This window comes from Pseudoliparis swirei, chromosome 2 (genome assembly GCF_029220125.1).
Source record: "Pseudoliparis swirei isolate HS2019 ecotype Mariana Trench chromosome 2, NWPU_hadal_v1, whole genome shotgun sequence".
Taxonomy (NCBI): Eukaryota; Metazoa; Chordata; class Actinopteri; order Perciformes; family Liparidae; genus Pseudoliparis; species Pseudoliparis swirei.
In genome coordinates, this window is record NC_079389.1 from 24253192 (window position 1) to 24271717 (window position 18526).

General features: G+C 44.6%; 1 protein-coding gene across 1 annotated transcript in view; it reads left to right on the forward strand.

Annotated features, from left to right (window-relative positions):
• LOC130203042 (titin-like) overlaps positions 1-18526 on the forward strand; it is a 118230-nt gene that overhangs the window by 17270 nt on the left and 82434 nt on the right. Inside the window, exons 17-29 of the mRNA XM_056428938.1 lie at positions 52-189; positions 3740-3880; positions 4007-4195; positions 4271-4454; positions 4927-5039; positions 5124-5243; positions 5388-5536; positions 5698-5917; positions 6197-6525; positions 7263-8867; positions 9614-9830; positions 12012-12282; positions 18007-18387. Coding sequence (XP_056284913.1) covers positions 52-189; positions 3740-3880; positions 4007-4195; positions 4271-4454; positions 4927-5039; positions 5124-5243; positions 5388-5536; positions 5698-5917; positions 6197-6525; positions 7263-8867; positions 9614-9830; positions 12012-12282; positions 18007-18387 — 4057 coding nt within the window. The remainder of the gene's footprint in view (positions 1-51; positions 190-3739; positions 3881-4006; positions 4196-4270; positions 4455-4926; positions 5040-5123; positions 5244-5387; positions 5537-5697; positions 5918-6196; positions 6526-7262; positions 8868-9613; positions 9831-12011; positions 12283-18006; positions 18388-18526) is intronic.

Consider the following 18526-nt stretch of genomic DNA (forward strand, 5'->3'; position numbering starts at 1 on the left):
TACATTGCTGTACTTGTACTAGTAGTCCAGGAATACTTTGTGTACCTCCAGGGTTGGACGTGTTTCGGAGTGGAGCAGCTGGAGACTCGTCTGGTTTCTCTGGACTCTCGTTGTGTCTCGTCTCTCAATGAAGAGACTCGTCGTCAGGACAAGCTGCTGACCCACCTCCTCAACGATGACATCACCCAGGTCAGGGGGACGGGGACGGGGGACATCCATCTATACCTAGCTCTGGTCTAGGTTGGTTGTTATTTGTCAGTACGACCAGCAGGGGGTGCTGCCACCAGCTGGCAGACTCGGATCAATTAAATGTATCCTCGTTTTATTATTGACTCATGAAATGTTTTATTTTGCAGGTCAGTGACTTAAATAAACTAAAACTAATGAAAAAGAATTAAAGGAAACACTTACTTATATTCTTTAATTTTAGTTTATTATAATCAATGAAACAGTTTTTTTCACAGTTCTTTCCAGGAATCTGCCAGATAAATGTTTTCTTTGCTTTAGGTTCTCTGACGTGTATTTGAACATTTCCCTTCACAGCGGATTTCATTCAGATTAAATCTGTCAGGTTGAATGTCTGCGGCGGCCTCTCGGTTTATCAGAGTCTAAATATAACTGAAGTCAGCAGGACAATTTTAGATCCGAGTCCATAACGAGTCTCTCTCAGAAACTGGACCTCAAGCTCCACTTTCATTCAGAGCTTTTATAAAAGTGAAATAAATACATATCACAGATTTAATTAGATTAAAATAATAAAAGCTGCAGTTCCCCTATTGTCCACTAGGTTCTGCATTCAACTTGTTTTCTCAATGTTCAGGTGGACCCTGTGAATATGCTGAAATATGAGTTTTCATACGAGTTAAAACAGAAGTGCCTGAGTTAACGATCACCTATGCAAAGTTTCTGAGTGTTTTGTTATCAGAGCTTTGTTCACACAAGCCGGCCGGCCACATACCATTTAGTGACAGATTGTCTGAGTGCCAGAGTCACACTGACTTCCCCCGCTGGTTCGTGCATTTTAAGGCATGTGTTTGTGTAGAATTCGGCACCTTTGAGTGAGGTGTGTTTGATTGTGTGGCTCCAGTAAAAGATGGAGGGGGATGATCACCCCAGAACGTGACGGTGCCCTCTTCAGGTGAAGCTGTGACCCAGGAGAAGAGAGGCTCAGCCTGCTGTGTCACTGAGCAGCAGAGCAGCAGCTGTTGGAGGCCTGAGAGAGTCTGAGGGTCTGAGGGGCAGATCAGAAATACAGGCCGAGTCAGCCTATGGGTATTTCCCATCATGCACCTGGTGTTGCATGTCACCAGCTCCCTGGACCCTCCAGGAGCAGCTGAGGTTGAATCAGAGACTCTCTGCACACAAACAGACTCTTAGAGTTTGGATGAACGATTGATTATTATAAATATTGACGTTAAAGAAGACCTTTGCCCGAGTGGAGAAGCTTTACTTCAACATCACTGACACCGGTCAGGACGAAGTTCTTTATGTTCACTCATTCTGTCAAACACAGTGAGGACGGGTTCCCCTCGTGAAGCTGCTTCTGGTTCTCATGATCTGTTGAGAGGAACCTCGTCAACGTGGTTCTCCTGTTGGACCATTGAGGGGCGTTACAGTTCTGATGAGCAGGCCCACGTTGTGTTGGTGTGATCCACCAGGAAACCCATAAGTGGGCCCTAAAACCATGTAGTGCCATGAAGTAGCCTCAAGTAGAAGAACATGAGGAGATACACGTTTCTGTTAGCGGTGAACACACGCCAAGACATGTCCCAACTCTTCCTCCAGCGAGAGGCGAAGAAGAAGAAGAACCTTCACCTTTGTTTCCTCTGGTATCTTGGTTGTTGTTGCACTATGGCTGAAGGAGAAGCAGGTTCAGTTCTCTGGAGGACAGACCTTCCTGGACCACGCCCTTCAGTGGACATGGAGCCCGAAAGGAGACGCAGCTAAAGAGAGAATCTGAATCCAGACCACTATCCAGGTGCGTACCTCTGGAGGTCTGTCAAGAGTCCGCCAAACTTCTCTGTCGTGTCCAGAAGTCGTCTCGACACTTAATGTCTACGGACTTCCAGAAAGGCCCCGTTGGCTTTAGACTTTAGGTCTTAACCGGCACCCCACAGGGCGACGTCTGAAGCTCTGTTGGGACGCCACCACGAAGTCAACCAGGACCCGAGAACACTGGATCAGAGGGAGCAAGGCTGGAGTGCTGAGTCACCTGAACGCGATCTTCTTTTTGAAACATCTATTTCTGTTCTCTAGATGGACGTTTATTCTCACCACAGACATTCAGAGTATCTTGGGTTCTCATGAAGGATCCCAAGAGGTACACCCCAGCTGAACTCTGGTCTCTGGGTACTGTTGGGGGTATTCCATGGTACTTCATTGTATAGTGATATGAGGTACTCTTGGTCCTGTTGTGGTTCTTCATGGTAATCTTCCTTGTAGTCCCTGGTATGCTGCAGTACTTTGTAGTATCGTTGTGTGCTTGGTGCCGCCATTGGGTGGTTTTCACTACCATTGTGTACTTTGTGGTACAGTCGTGTACTTTGTGGTACAATTGGGTTCTTTGTGTTAGGAATCCTTCTGTGATGCTACACAATACTGCGGGACATTGATACTTTGAGGTACTTCCCAGAACTGTATGATAATGTCTTAATGGTCCTCTAAAGTACTTCATTGTACTCAGTCAGATACTTAGTGGTACTTCCGAGTACTCTCTCTCTGTCTCACTCTCTCTTTCTCTCTGTCTCTCTCTCTGTCTCCCTCTCTCTTTCTCTCTGTCTCTCTCTCTGTCTCCCTCTCTCTTTCTCTCTGTCTCTCTCTCTGTTTCCCTCTCCCTCTCTGTCCCTCTCTCTCTCTCTTTCTCTCTCTCTCTCTCTTTCTCTCTCTGTTTCTGTCTCTTTCTCTCTCTGTCTCTCTTTCTCTCTCTCTCTCTCTCTATTTCTGTATCTCTGTTTCTCTCTCGCTCTCTCTCTGTCTCTCTCAGCTGTCCTCAGCTCAAAGATCAGTCATCTGACACCGAGGCAGAAATGTCCCTCTGGATTTAAACCCTCCTGCTCTAAGAATAATGTCATCAAAGCTCCGTCTCCTTGGTTACGTGGACACGCAGCTCGCCCAGCTCCAAGTGGAGAGCAGAGGATGTCTTCGAGATCTGATGTGAAACAACTCGTCATGTTCCCCAGAGGATGAATCCCTTTGACGTTAGTGATTCGGAGTCTCCAGCGTCAGCAGCAAGTTGATGATTTGGGCTTTTTGTGAAATATCTCAACAGCTGTGGTTTCCAGAGCCGCAGCATGAAATGCTCTCAACTAGCTCCACCATGAGGTCAAAGTCTGATCATTCAGTTCACGATTCATTTCATTTTGTGATGTTGATCTGGTGATGGCGCTAGACGAGAGCTGGAGGTTCACCAAAGCATATTTCAAGATGTTGATATGTTTTGTTCAAATCCCAAATGGTCCACCTCATCTCAATCCATCCGATAGTTGTTGAGAATGTTAATTCTTTATACATATCCGTGCTTCTGCCCATACAGGTGATCAATATATTCATATATTAATATATTTATGAATAGAGAATACAGAAAGTGAAGGTGTCAATCAATCAAAGATAATAAACCAGGTCCAAGGTTTTAAATAGGAATATATTTTAACAAAAGACTGATGAATAATCTGTGTGTCTGATGGAATAGCGGCACTATGTTAGAGCCTCCGGCTGACCGTCGTGTGTTCTCTCTTCGCAGCTTCGCGACTCCTTCAAGGAGCTGAAGAAGCGATTCAGCAACCTGAGGTTCAACTTCCTGAAGAGAAACGACAGGACGAGGAACACCAAGGCCGCCAGGAACCAGCTGCAGCAGGTGGACCTGTACGAGGAGAAGCTGCAGGTGAGTCCGGTCTGAGGGTCTGTGGTGGGCTGCATGCCACGTGTCCATCAGGGTTTGTCACGTCTCAAAGACACTTTTCCTCCTCAGCCGTGAACTGTTGCTTTATTTGTGCTTGACATCCTGCAGGTGCTCAGTAAACGTCTGCAGGGAGTGGCGGCCCGGCTGGGGTCAGAGGTCAAGGATGGGGGTGTGGCCAGGGAAGCGGAGGACGCCGTCAACGAGCTGCAGAGACAGATGGGGGAGTTTGAGAGAAGTGTCAACGAACACCAGAAGACTTTGGAGATGATGTGCCGACTGTATCAAGCCATGGAGGAAGTATGTGGTGAATGCTAAAGGTCAAAGGTCACTACGCACCTGGACTGATGTGATGATGTCGCTCTGCTTCAACAGTATCACTTCTGGTGTGCGGACGCCAGCGCGACGATCGCTCGTGTCGGGAAGTTTTCCTCCGAGTGTCGCAGCACGGAAGCCGTCTCGGTTCTCTACCGGCAGTTTGAGAAGTTCGTCTGGCCGACGGTTCCTCAGCAGGAGGAGAGGATCAGTCAGATCAGTGAGCTGGCGGTCCGGCTGCACGGTGAGCAACAGGAGCACAGGTTTTTAAGAATAAAAGATAATGTGTATTCATTTTTATTTTATTTTAGTAGTTTTGGTGTTTTTAGTATTTTTTAAATTGAAAATTGGAAATTTGTTAATTTTTGTAATGTTTTAATTTTTTTATTGTTACATTTATTTCTAAAAAAAAATTTGAAATTGAAAGTTTCTTAACATTTGTTTTAAATTTCTAAATTTTGTAATTGTATTCATTGATTCATTATTTTTTTACATTTAATTTTAATTACACATTTTTTTATTTCTTTGAATTTTTTCATTTTTTAATATTATTTTATTTATTTTATTTATTATAACTACATGGCCTATTTATACTAAGATATACAACTTCACATGCAAAATTCATAAATGATGGATGATTATGTTAAATAGAAAAAAACAAAAATAACAATAGAATATAGACAAGATTAGAAACATTAACATTGTCTGTGTTCCAGGGGTGGAGGAGGGGCGGCGCTACATGGAGAAGACGGTCAGTAAACACGCCGAGATGCTGGAGGCCATCAGAGAGCTGAGTGATGGACTGATGCAGCTGGAGAACAAACTCAAGGTGATGTTCTCATTGTGATGTTTCTGTTGACTGTAATGCTTTAAGATCAGCTGATTACTGACTGTTTACACACTGATGTCAAAGCTGGAGAGTCTCAACCAGCAGAACAAAGAAGAAGAGATACAGGAAGAGGAAGAGAAAGAGAGGAAGATGAAAGAAAACAGAAAGATGAAGAAGGAGCAGACTGGCAAGGAGGCGGACATGGTAAAAACGATTTATTAAACATATGCTGGTTTGAAAACATACAAACTAGAATAACTAAATACAACCAAAGCCTTCAGGCTGCTTTTCACAATAGCATTAAATAAAATAATAATCAGCTCATCTGAATCTGTCCTGGGCTTCCAGTCCGAGCTGAAGGAGACAGGCCACACCCCCGAACTGACCACCGAGCATGATGGGAAGGAGGTTCCCGTGAAGAGGCAGAGCGCAGCCAATAAGAAGCCTCCGTTACAGAAGAGCCGCAGTCAGGAGGCAGACAGACAGACTGACAGCCGGTACACAGATTAGATTATTTTTTAATAATAACCACAATGAATCACATCTGAGAAATATTTCACTCAAAACCACAAATATGGAGCTTGAAAGTGTTGCTTCTTGTGTTGTTTATTCTTTTAATCTGTATGAGTAAAGGTTCACTGTGTCCTCCCTCCTTCAGACAACAGTCTCACAGCGAGAAGCTCACCTCCTCCTACCGCGCCTCCGACTCCTTCAGCCTGTCCTGCTATCCAGTGGAGCCCAACCGACGGGTCCACACCATACACAACCAATCACAGCCTGGCACGCCCCCTCCCTCTGTGATTGGCCCAATGTTCTCTGACATCCAGAGGGAGTTTCAGAAGAAGGAGCGAGTGGTCACGAACATGACACTGCTTCAGGTTAATCCTCACGGAGTTCATTACACATGTGGTGTTCCTCAGGGGTCCAATGTAGATCCTCTTTTATTGTCTGTTTACATGCTGCACTTCAACAAATAAAGGTGCTTACTAGGCCAAAATGGGTGTTTTGGGGCTTATACTCAAAGAAGACCATTTGTTGGTTCCCAGAACTCTACCTCATTACAGAGGTAGAGTTCTGGGAACCAACAAATGGTCTTCTAACCCGCACAGACCTCCCTGTTCCTACAGTGAGCAGTATATGCACATGTTTTTACCCAGGATGCATCTGCGGAGAACCTGTCCGAGGCGCAGCTCCAGCAACAGGAAGTGATGTCGGACGATTCTCTCTCCAATGATGAATACGATTGTGCGTCACCTGACGACATTTCCCTGCCGCCGCTGGCAGAGACACCAGAGTCCAACATGGTCCAGTCGGACGTTGAGGAGGGATTGTGTTTCAGTTCCCACAGCGTCCACATCAGCCACTCCAGCCACCAGTCCGAGCACAGTGGTACTGGTACCGCTCCTGGAGCATTCCGACAACAGAGAGAGTCCAGCCGGACACAGAGCTGTCCAACTCCTCCAACCAGCTGGCACAGCAGCACCAGGTCTGTATCGAGACAAATCCCACAACAGAACAAGATTACTTTGCATGTTGCTATGATTCTGGGCACCTCTTTGTCGGATCAGCACAAAAGAAAAAAGGGAACAAATATAATTTGGATGAATCTCTGATCCGTTCTTTGTGCTGACGATTGTTGCTGGTCCATATTGGCAGACACAGATCGATGATGTTGTTCTGTTTGATTACAGCAGCTGGTCTACAAGGACACAACAATCCTTTTAACTTCTCTGAAGTCAGTAAACCATCAAAACTTTGACTTGTTATGGTGTTTTTTTTCTTCTTCACATAAACACAGCATTTAAATTAGATCAGAGACCAGAAAAACATAAATAATGTCCTGATCTCATATTTTACTAAACATCGGTGGATACGGAGTGTCAGTAACACTTTAAGACGAATCACCAGGCGGAATCAGTACGGATTACGATGACCTGTTAAACTACTAAAACTTTATTTAATAGTGTACCTTATGTACAGTGTGTTTTTAAGTTTTTGTTGTTATCGTGTGTTTTCCCCTCTGTTGACTCGGAGAGCGCTGCACAATAATTCCAATGTGTCTGGACTGTTGGTCTCGGCACAAATGGCAAATAAAAACCTTGAACATTACTAGTCAATACCCAGAACTACTAAAGTATAATCTAATGTTATTGTTTGACGGGAGGCAGGAGGAAGACATGCAAGTTTCTTGGTAAGAGTTTGTTCCTGTTGTGTGTGTTACAGGTTCAAAGCAGAGTCCAGTACGTTTGTCCAGAGTCCGCTGACTGTTCCTGCTAAGAGTCTCCTCACCAGCACTATGTGCAGCATCCTGCAGACTGGAAAGACCAGCACAGCCAATGCCCCCCAGAGTAATGACCTCTCCCTCGGCTTCCATGAGCCCGGCTTCCCTTCTGGATCACACCCAGCCCAGGAGAGCAACCCTCCAGACCGTTGTTCCAACAAGGACCACAATGTCGCTGAGAAGAGGAGCCCCTCACACAATGATCCCTTATTAAAGGAGCACCACAGTCAGTGCAATCGGCCTCAGATGAGTCCAGGTATCCAGGGTAAGATCACCCAACATGTGGCATCCGAAGGGGAGACCTCACCACAGACTGACCCCATTGCCCAGGGTGCAGAGCTCAATCACAGCACCACCCTCCCCCGGTCCAGCTGTTGTCCTCAGCCCTTTGATGGTCCTGACCGTGATCTTCACAAAGACAACACCCCTTCACAAGGCACCGGGTTCCTCAAATGCAGACCTACCTTTCCTCAAAACTTCCCTGATTCTGACAGTGACCTCCATCAGGGCATGAATTTTTCCAGAACAAGCAAAGAAACATCCACAGTCTCCAAGCCTCAAAGGGAAGTTCTCACCGACAGCAGCACAGTTACCCAGAAGATCCTTTTCTTCCAGTCCTCCCCTTCAGACAGTCATTGCCCCTCATTTCAGCGTGAGTCCTTGCCACAGATCGATCCGATCCCCCAGCCTCTCACGGACTCTTTTCTCCACAAAGACAGGACCCTTGGGCTCCTCAAATCCTGCGCACCTTGCCTCCCTAGCACCCCACCCCTCCCTCAGGATGGAAACGTTGCCCAGTCAACCCTGGATTCCGGGAGTGCCCTTGATCAGGATGTATCTACCTCCCAAACCAGCAAAGAGACCTCCTCAGTCTTCACGCCCCAAAGCAGCAGCTTAACCACAGCCACGACTGTCAAACACACCGTCGTCTGCCAGACCTCTCCTCCAAGCAGTCATTGCACCCTGACACAGACTAGCATTAATCTCAGGTCCCAACCAGAAAGCCCCTTCTCCCAGAGTAGTGGAGGTATACCTGAGGTCCATGCCGCCGTTGTTCCAGAGACAAACAGCATCAGCGATTCCAGTGTATCCGGCAGTAATAGATTGAGCAACCAGACAGTGTACTCATTCAATGAGTCCTTGACCTCCAGCTGCACCCAGCAGTGTGTGCATGACCCTGGCATGACCCCCAGCAGCCCCACAAAGCCCGCTGCACCTCCTTCACCTGAACCAAAGACCCAGGCTTTGGCTCCGCAGGCTAATCCGCATGTCACCCCCCTTTTCTCTCCACCCCATCTACTAACTCTAGACCAAGACCCAAACATTTGTCAGCCCATGACCATCCGTGAGGAGATCAGGCTTACTCCTCAGATCCAAGGGCCTCCCCTTCCTGCTCCTCCCCATGCTGCATCTGTTTCCCAGGGGAAATCCTCTAAACTCGGCCCCCCCTGCTTCACCAGGCCCCTGTCTAGAGCTACCGTCATGGAGGGCTCTCCAGTGACGCTAGAGGTGGAGGTGACCGGAGACCCAGAGCCCAGGCTCACCTGGTGGGTATAGCTTATAACCAGCTCCACAATAACACACAAGCTTTATGAGGTTATTATTACACAGCTCACCTTGAGGCACCCTTCACAGCTACATTAACACATGCTTCATATTTGTCTTTTGGTTCTTACCCATCTGCTTTTGTTGTTGTTTTGCATTTCACTGAGATACACAATTCATTGCCCGTCAACTGCGTTAGTGAAGTCTGCTTTCTGTCTGCGGCTCTACCGCAAGTCCGATTTTAGAGAAGCTCAAAGTAATCAAAGCAGGAATTGGATAGCGCTTCTATATTCCCCAGTAGCTTTAAAGGTTACCAAAGAGTAGAAAAATAAATCTGTGTTAAATCACCAGTAGAAGAGATAGTTAACGTTAGCTAAATAACGGCGCTAACCGCTAACCTACAGAGATTCCATTTAGTCACATTATGATGCGTTCAAGCTCCATTCAGTAAGAATGAGTATTTGATGAAGGTCAATTATAATCCTGATGATGAAAACAAAGCCGCTCTGAAGTGCTAACAACACGTCATGGAGGGAAGCGTGTGTGAGTCCTGTCCTCTTCATTGGGTTTGTATAACACAGAGAACTGAAGGTTGAGTCTCACAGCCTCATGTGACCCCCAGGTGACCAATCAGGGTTCTGTTTGTGGCCCGGGGTCAGAGGGTCACAGCTGTTATCGTCATCAGGCTCGTCATGTGATCCGGGGATCTGTGTGCTGTCTTGACTTCCTGTCATCATGGTCGCTTCAGGTGTACAGATGGAGAGGCGCCGCTTCCCTGTGAGAACGGGAAACACTTCCTGTTCATCTCCGAGGAGTCAGATGGCAGGTTGAACCAGCCGGTTCGCGATGAAGATGATGAAGATGATGATGAGTGGCTGCTTGCTCAGGTGTTTGACATCATCAGTGTGGACTGGCACACCTGGTTCGGTATGCTGTGTGTTCTGCTGTGGCTGATCTACCTGATTCTACTCTGATGAGTCCTGATCACCCCAGGACTTAAAGACCTGGATCTATCCAGAACATGGACCTGGAGAACCTATAAGGTTCTACGTTCTACCCTGTGTCCTGACTTTGTCTTTGTAGAGAGGTTTTCTCATAATGTCCTGCAGGTATGTTGTGTTTCAACAGGAAGTCATCATGTGTCTGTAGTCCAACAGGAAGTCATCATGTGTCTGTAGTCCAACAGGAAGTCATCATGTGTCTGTAGTCCAACAGGAAGTCATCATGTGTCTGTAGTCCAACAGGAAGTCATCATGTGTTGGTAGTCCAACAGGAAGTCATCATATGTCTGTAGTCCAACAGGAAGTCATCATGTGTCTGTAGTCCAACAGGAAGTCAGCATGTGTCTGTAGTCCAACAGGAAGTCATCATATGTCTGTAGTCCAACAGGAAGTCATCATATGTCTGTAGTCCAACAGGAAGTCATCATGTGTCTGTAGTCCAACAGGAAGTCATCATATGTCTGTAGTCCAACAGGAAGTCATCATATGTCTGTAGTCCAACAGGAAGTCATCATGCGTCTGTAGGACCCATTCCTGCAGAACTCAGTCTGAGTTTCATTACAGCAGCACCTGGTGGACATCATAGAAACTGCAGCTGAAGGCTGAATTAGATTAATTATTATTCTGAGTGTTGATGAATAATCCTAACCACTACTGTTATTGATTGCAGCAGGTCTCACCTCATGATGTAACCTTGTTAGAAAATAAGTGTTAAATAGAATCACATTGTTGTTTGATTGTTATTTATTGTTAATTATTTCCCATTAATGCCTGTTTAATCCAGATTTTATGTGAATAAAATACCAGTCAGATGAGTAATGATGTATTTTGTGAATTTTAACAGAATAATTAGCCAATCATTTTTTTGCTAATGGTTTTAATAACTGAGTTTAGACTAATTAGTGTAGACTAAATAATGTTTTCACATTGAATGCAGATGCAAACCAGAAACCGGAAGCAGTTTTTTTTAATGTTTACTCTTTAATAAAACGCAGATTAAGTTTGAGTCTAATATTTTTGTATTTGGGGGAAGCTGTGAATATAAATTCAAATTATAATATAAACTCTGTATGAGAGTGTAAGTTTAGGAAAACCTCAACCACTGTAACATTGTACACGTTTATAGAGTTTTAATTCAGTTTATAGATGAAATATATAGATTTGAATTATGTCCAGCTCGCGCGACCGTTGGTCCGGCTGTGACGTCAGCACGCATCACGTGACTCCGGGATTCAATCACGGAACCTCAGCTCCGCAAATCTTGGTGGAACAAGACAAAACGTTATTTTCCCCTCCTTATCCAGCGGTTTTCGTCTTTGTGGGTGTGTTTTCGTGATCTCACACACGTCTGCGTTCATTCAGCAGCGACATTACGTCTCTGGAGCCAGAGCGGCGTTTAAACCCATGGTTTCTACAGCGCGCTGCGACGAGCTAGCCGTTAGCCACCCAGTCGAACGTTAGTTTCGCCCGGGAAAACATCTCTGGCTGCGGACCGGAAGTCCTGAGGCTCAAGCAGAGGTAAGATGTTATAACGTAATTCTATAATATATATTAAAGTACTAGTCCATGTTCAGCTATCAGCTTTATGTTGTAAAAGTATACCAGTATTATCAACTGTATATGACATACAAAAGTATCAGTTTTATGTAAAGTACACAAAAATGATCAACTTCAAGTGGTTGTGTGATCAGCTTTATGTAATTAAAGTACACAAGTAGATTCTTTAGTTTTTACTAGATATACTTACTTAACTAAATACAGATGGTAATATTTGTGTACTTTTACTACATAAAGTTGATAATACATGGGTACTTTTATTTTAACTACGTGAAGTTAATAATACTGTAAAAGTACTGATACCACACGTTACACATACTGTGATACAGTAAAAGTACTAATACCACAAAGTTAAAATACTCTTATCAGTGAAGTACTAAATGACTGTTACAGTAAAAGTACTTATACCACACATTAAACATATTGTGTTACAGTAAAAGTACTAATACCCCACTGTAAACATACTGTGTTCCAGTAAAGTACTAAGTACTGACAGGTGTGACGCCCCCCTGCCAGGCCCCCTCCCATGAGTCTCTGCCGGCCGACCAATGGCAGCCTCCTCCCGCGTGATGTCACGGCGGTATAAAGCCCCCCCGCCCGGCCGCCGGCCCCGAGCTCAGTCAGCGTTCCAACCAGCCTGGACGCCTCGGCTGGAGGAACCGCTGTCAGAGGAGAGAAAACGAGACTACGGCGACCACTGTAGTTTTTTCTTTCTTTTTTCCGCGCTTCGGTTCTTCGCCGGTTCTCCGGTTCTCCGTCTGGACTTTGGGACTAAACTTTGTGGATAAAGAGACTTCCAGGTTCAGAGAAGAACGAGCGCCGCTCCTCCGGGGCCGCCAAGGCATCCTTGTGCACACAAGTAAGTGTGTTTTTAAAAAGTTTAAAAGATTTGACCGAGTGGCAGCTGATGATGGACAGACGTCTGTCTGCTCTCACACACACACACACACACACACACACACACACACACACACACACACACACACACACACACACCAGACCCCATTCATTTTGCTGTGTTTAAGAAGTGTGGGTGCTGGAGCTGATGGTTATAACGGGACGTCCCAGAATAGCCTGAGAGCATCACACAGACGGCGGCCGAGGGCTTTTTAAGGGTATCGGCAGCACAGATATCAGTTGCTCCTCCAGCTATGTGCACATGGTGGCTGTCAATCACCCCGAGGTGTGTGTGTGTGTGTGGGGGGGGGGGGGGGGGGGGCTATTTATAGAGCTGGTGTCCTGTGTTTGATAAACCAAGTGGGACGTGTCACTGAGGCTTTTATTCTGGGAGAGACTGAACAGCTGGTGTGTTTTTAGGGTTTGTTATTTTTAGGTTTAGGTGGAGTCGACCTGCAGCTGTTGTCTTATTTTGAAGGTTTCCACTTCCTGCTCAGACGAGCTCCAGAAGTCTATTATCTATTTATAAGGAACCATTTAAAATCTTTCTTATTTATCCGTTTGATATAATTACTCAACAAGAGACATTCAGCGTTTCTCACAATTTAGTTTTCATTATTCAAAGTTTTAAGTACTAAGTGTGTCATTTCTATATAAAGATTATTTGAAATGATTCAAATATATAGACACACAAATATTATTCCACAGTGTATAAATACTCGATTAATCGTTAAAGCAGTACCTTTTAATAATAGAAATCAAGGAACACATAAGTAGAAGAGTATTACATTGTGATATTGATTATTAATATTATTACTGATATTATATTAATGTTTAGCGTCATTTAAACTCCACAACATTCATATTTTATAAGTCTTCAAAGTACAGTATTTACAGTACTCTCTTATTATTTATGGTGATGTACTCCGGTAAAGCTCTTTCATGTCTCAGCACGTTAATTTTAATTTTAGCTGTAATCTGACCTGATGGGGCGTTCAGGGACTCACGGAAACCTCGATGAGACAGAAATCCGATTCTATATTTTAAAACTCCTCATTATCCAACTTAAATAGATGTTGAGGTATTTGACAATAATTAATAAATCTATTGATGAATAGTTTACGGTGGTTTTAAGGGGTTTTCAAAGGGGGCTTCATACTTTAATTCTATTTTATTAGTTCAGATAATTGGGCTAAACCAATAGATCAATAAATGCAATTATTTAAGGCTTAAAGCAAAGTACCATTACTATTCCACCTTAATAAATAAACAGATCATCACATCTTAACAGGTTTTATCTGTTTATCTCCAGCTTAAGGGACAGAAACTTTAAACTTACAAAACATCCTTGAATTTCCACCTTAAGAAGAAGATTCACTTTTGATTTATATTTTTTTTAAATTTATATTTTACAGGTTGAAACAGAACTGGAGGATGTTTACAAAACGAAAAAATACTAAACAATGAATCAATTATTAAAATAGTTAGTAAAATGTCTGATGATTGAAGAATTGATGAACAGATTATTTAATATGAAGAATAACAACAGAACATTGGAACATAACAAATGTCCAAGAACACAGTTTAAACTGAGAGAATAAACACATTAAAGAAAGCAGACAAATTACTATGACAATTGGGGCCAATCAGAGACCACCAGAACCAATCGGAGACCACCAGAACCAATCTGAGACCACCAGGGCCAATGAGAGACAACCAGGGCCAATGAGAGACAACTAGGGCCAATGATAGACAACCAGGGCCAATCAGAGACCACCAGGGCCAATGAGAGACAACCAGGGCCAATGAGAGACAGCCAGGGCCAATGAGAGACAACCAGGGCCAATGAGAGACCACCAGGGCCAATGAGAGACAACCAGGGCCAATGAGAGACCACCAGGGCCAATGAGAGACCACCAGGGCCAATGAGAGACAACCAGGGCCAATGAGAGACAATCAGGGCCAATCAGACACCACCAGAACCAATCGGAGAGACAACCAGGGCCAATGAGACAACCAGGGCCAATCAGACACCACCAGAACCAATCGGAGAGACAACCAGGGCCAATGAGAGACAGCCAGGGCCAATGAGAGACAACCAGGGCCAATGAGAGACAGCCAGGGCCAATGAGAGACAACCAGGGCCAATGAGAGACAACCAGCGCCAATCAGACACCACCAGAACCAATCGGAGAGACAACCAGGGCCAATGAGAGACAACCAGCGCCAATCAGACACCACCAGAACCAATCGGAGAGACAACCAGGGCCAATGAGAGACAGCCAGGGCCAATGAGAGACAGCCAGGGCCAATGAGAGACAACCAGGGCCAATCAGACACCACCAGAACCAATCGGAGAGACAACCAGGGCCAATGAGAGACAACCAGCCAGTGTTTATAATATTGATAGTGTATCATAGTATTTTAAAGTGCTTATAGTATATTATAGTATTTTATAGTGTTTATAGTATTTTATAGTATTGATGTTAGTATTTTATAGTGCTTAAAGTATTCTATTCCATTATCCATACCGCTTATCCTCATTAGGGTCGCAGGGTACTCTTACTGTATCATAGTATTTTATAGTGCTTAAAGTATATTATATTATTTTATAGTGTTTATAGTATTTTATAGTGCTTATAGTATTTTATAGTATCGATATTATTATTGTCATAGGCCAGGGCTATTCAACTTCAGTAGCAAGTGGGCCGAATAAGAAAATCACGGGGGGTGTGAGGGCCGCACAGAATATTGATCAAATCAGCACCCGATGCTCACCTGTGCGAGCATCACAGCTGAGCGTTGCGCGCGCCGGCATCAAACCGAGAAGAGTTGTTGACGGGGGTGGGGGTGCAAGTGAGAGTCGCTCGCGAGCCGAGAAGGATTGTTGACGGGGGAGGGAGGGGGGGGGGGGGTGGCTCTGGGTTAGATGTCTCAATGTATAAAAGAGGCGTGTCCGTCAGTTTTATTTTTTCTTACCAAGCTATAGTGATTTGCAGGCAGTCTTGCGGGCCAGAGTTAAACTCAAGATAGATAGATAGATAGATATATACTTTATTAATCCCCAAGGGGAAATTTGTCGAGCCAGTAGCAGCAACACACAAGAATAAAAAAACAAAATACAAAATATAAGAAGGGTTAGGGTGATCTGGCAAGAGGTGAACTGTTGTAGAGCCTCATAGCCGTCGGCAGGAATGTTCTCCTGTATCTGTCCTTGTGGCAGCGGAGCGTGAGGAGACGTCTGGAGAAAGTACTCCTCTGTCCCTGTAGGAGGTGGTGGAGAGGGTGGTCCGGGTTGTCCAATATGGACACCAGTTTCTTCAACGTCCTCCTCTCCACCACCTGTTCCAGGTGCTCCAGCTGGCAGCCGATGATGGAGCCAGCCTTCCTAACCAGTTTGTTAAGACGGCTGGTGTCACCGGCTCGATACTGCTTCCCCAGCAGACAATGGCAAAGTGCAGCACACTGGCCACAACCGACTGGTAGAATAACTCCAGCATCTTGCTGCACACGTTGAAGGATCGAAGCTTTCTCAGGAAAAAGAGTCGACTCATCCCCTTCTTGTACACAGCGTTGATGTTGGCCTTCCAGTTCAGTCGGCTGTCGATGGAGACGCCCAGGTACTTGTACTCCTCCACCATGTCCACGTCCACTCCCAGGACACTCAGAGGTGTAGGAGCTGTCGTCTTCCTCCTGAAGTCCACCACCAAGCGGGCCGCTAGTTGAATAGGCCTGTCATAGGCGTTCGGGAAAACGGCTTAGGCGCGCGCCCAAATTTTCTCTATGCAGGAAAAACCCTGATATAAATACCATATAAATATTGTATAATATAAATCATATATCATATAAAATCTAATAGAACATGTTTATATATCAAGTAGCCCCTATAAACCTTATAGGGTTAAACAAATATATATATATATATATATATATATAAAATATAACATGTTTATACACATAAGAACTGTTTCTTCATGTCTCTTAGTCCATAACAGTCCATGTGGATCAGTCCATGTGGATCGGTCCATGTGGATCTGTCCATGTGGATCTGTTCATGTGGATCTGTCCATGTGGATCGGTCCATGTGGATCTGTCCATGTGGATCTGTTCATGTGGATCGGTCCATGTGGATCTGTCCATGTGGATCAGTCCATGTGGATCTGTCCATGTGGATCGGTCCATGTGGATCTGTCCATGTGGATCGGTCCATGTGGATCGGTCCATGTGGATCTGTTCTTGTGGATCAGTCCATGTGGATCTGTCCATGTGGATCTGTCCATGTGGATCGGTCCATGTGGATCGGTCCATGTGGATCGGTCCCTGTTGGTTTTACCGGGTCGGGTCTTCTTGAAAGAGAAGCCCTGATTGGCTGACTGTATCCCACTCATTTATATCTTTAATCACTGATTGGCTAAAGTGCTTCTGAGAACCTTTTTCTGAGAACTGGTGTTTATAGTATTTTATAATATATTATATTATTTTATAGTATTTCATAGTATTTCTTAGTGTTTAATAGTATTTATCGTAGTTTTTCGTATTTTACAGTTTTTATCGTATTTGATAGTGTTCATCTTAATTACCTTCGCATTGAAAATGCCGGAAGGTTATGTTTTGATCGCCGTGTATTTATTTATTTATTTATTTGTATGCGTGTTATTCGCAAAACTCAAAAAGTATTGAACCGAATCGCATGAAATTTGGTGGGATGATTGTTTATTATCCGGGGACCAGTTGATTAGATTTTGGGATCGATCGGGTCAAAGGTCAAGGTCAAAGGTCATGAACAGATCAAAATGTTCTTGAATCGCATGAAATTTGGTGGGATGATTGGTTATTATCCGGGGACCATTTGATTAGATTTTGGATTCAATCAGGTCAAAGGTCAAGGTCATGGAAAGGTCAAACTCTTTTTTTACCATAGCACGATACATTTGTGTCCAATTGGCATGCAACTAATGCCAAAATGTTCATAATTCAATGCCCAATCTTGTGATATGCGAAGGTATGCGCTCTACCGAGTGCCCATTCTAGTATTTATAATATTATAGCATCTTATAATTTGTACAGTATTTTATAGTTTTAGTTGTGATGGTTCTGATGGATGTGAATGAATTGTTTTAATGATGAATTTGTTCTCCTTTAAATCTGTCTGATCAAATATAATAATAATCTTTTTAGCATTAATTCATAAATGTTCATTTATTTATTGTTTGTTATTTTATTGGCACCTCTCAACAGGTGTGTAGTCAAGATGTGTCGTGTTGGTTGCCGTTGGTTACTGAGACAAAGATAACCATTGATTGTTCTTTCAGTAACAATGAAAAGAACAATCAGTTTTGATAACTGTGTAAATCCTACACATCAATAATATTAATAAAATTAGTAATATTCATAATATTAATAATATTAGTAATATTAGTAATATTCATATTATTATTATGACATAAACACACAGAGGCAAAGGTTCAGCTGAAGTTAGCGTTGTGTTTTTAGGTTTGCTGTTACTCTTGGTCTGATTGTGTGTTTGTTTGTGTGTTTGTGTGTGTTTGTTTGTGTGTTTGTGTGTTTGTTTGTGTGTTTGTTTGTGTGTTTGTTTGTGTGTTTGTTTGTGTTTGTGTGTTTGTTTGTGTGTTTGTTTGTTTGTTTGTGTGTTTGTTTGTGTGTTTGTTTGTTTGTGTGTCCGCAGGGTGCCGACCAACATGTCGACACAGGCGCCGACGTTCACGCAGCCGCTGCAGAGCGTGGTGGCACTTGAGGGAAGTGCCGCCGCGCTGGAGGCTCAAGTCAGCGGTAAGAACTCGGCCGCCGAGCGGCGTCGCGGTCCTCGCGGTTCTCTCACGGCAGCTGTGGTTCTCCTCTGCAGGTTCTCCGGTTCCTGAGGTGAGCTGGTTCCGCGACGGTCAGGTTCTTTCCGCCGCCGCTCTGCCCGGCATCCAGATCTCGTTCAGCGACGGCCGCGCTGTCCTGAGGATCCCCGCGGTGACCGCCGCTCACAGCGGGAGGTTTTCCATCAGAGCCACCAACGGAGCGGGACAAGCCACGAGCACCGCGGAGCTGCTCGTCACAGGTGAGACAGGGGGCAGGAGACAGGGAGACAGGGGGAGAGACGGGGGGGGGGCAGGGGAGACGGAGACAGGGGGAGAGATGGGGGGGTCAGGTGAGACGGGGGGGTCAGGTGAGACACACACAGGGGAGACGGTCTCCCT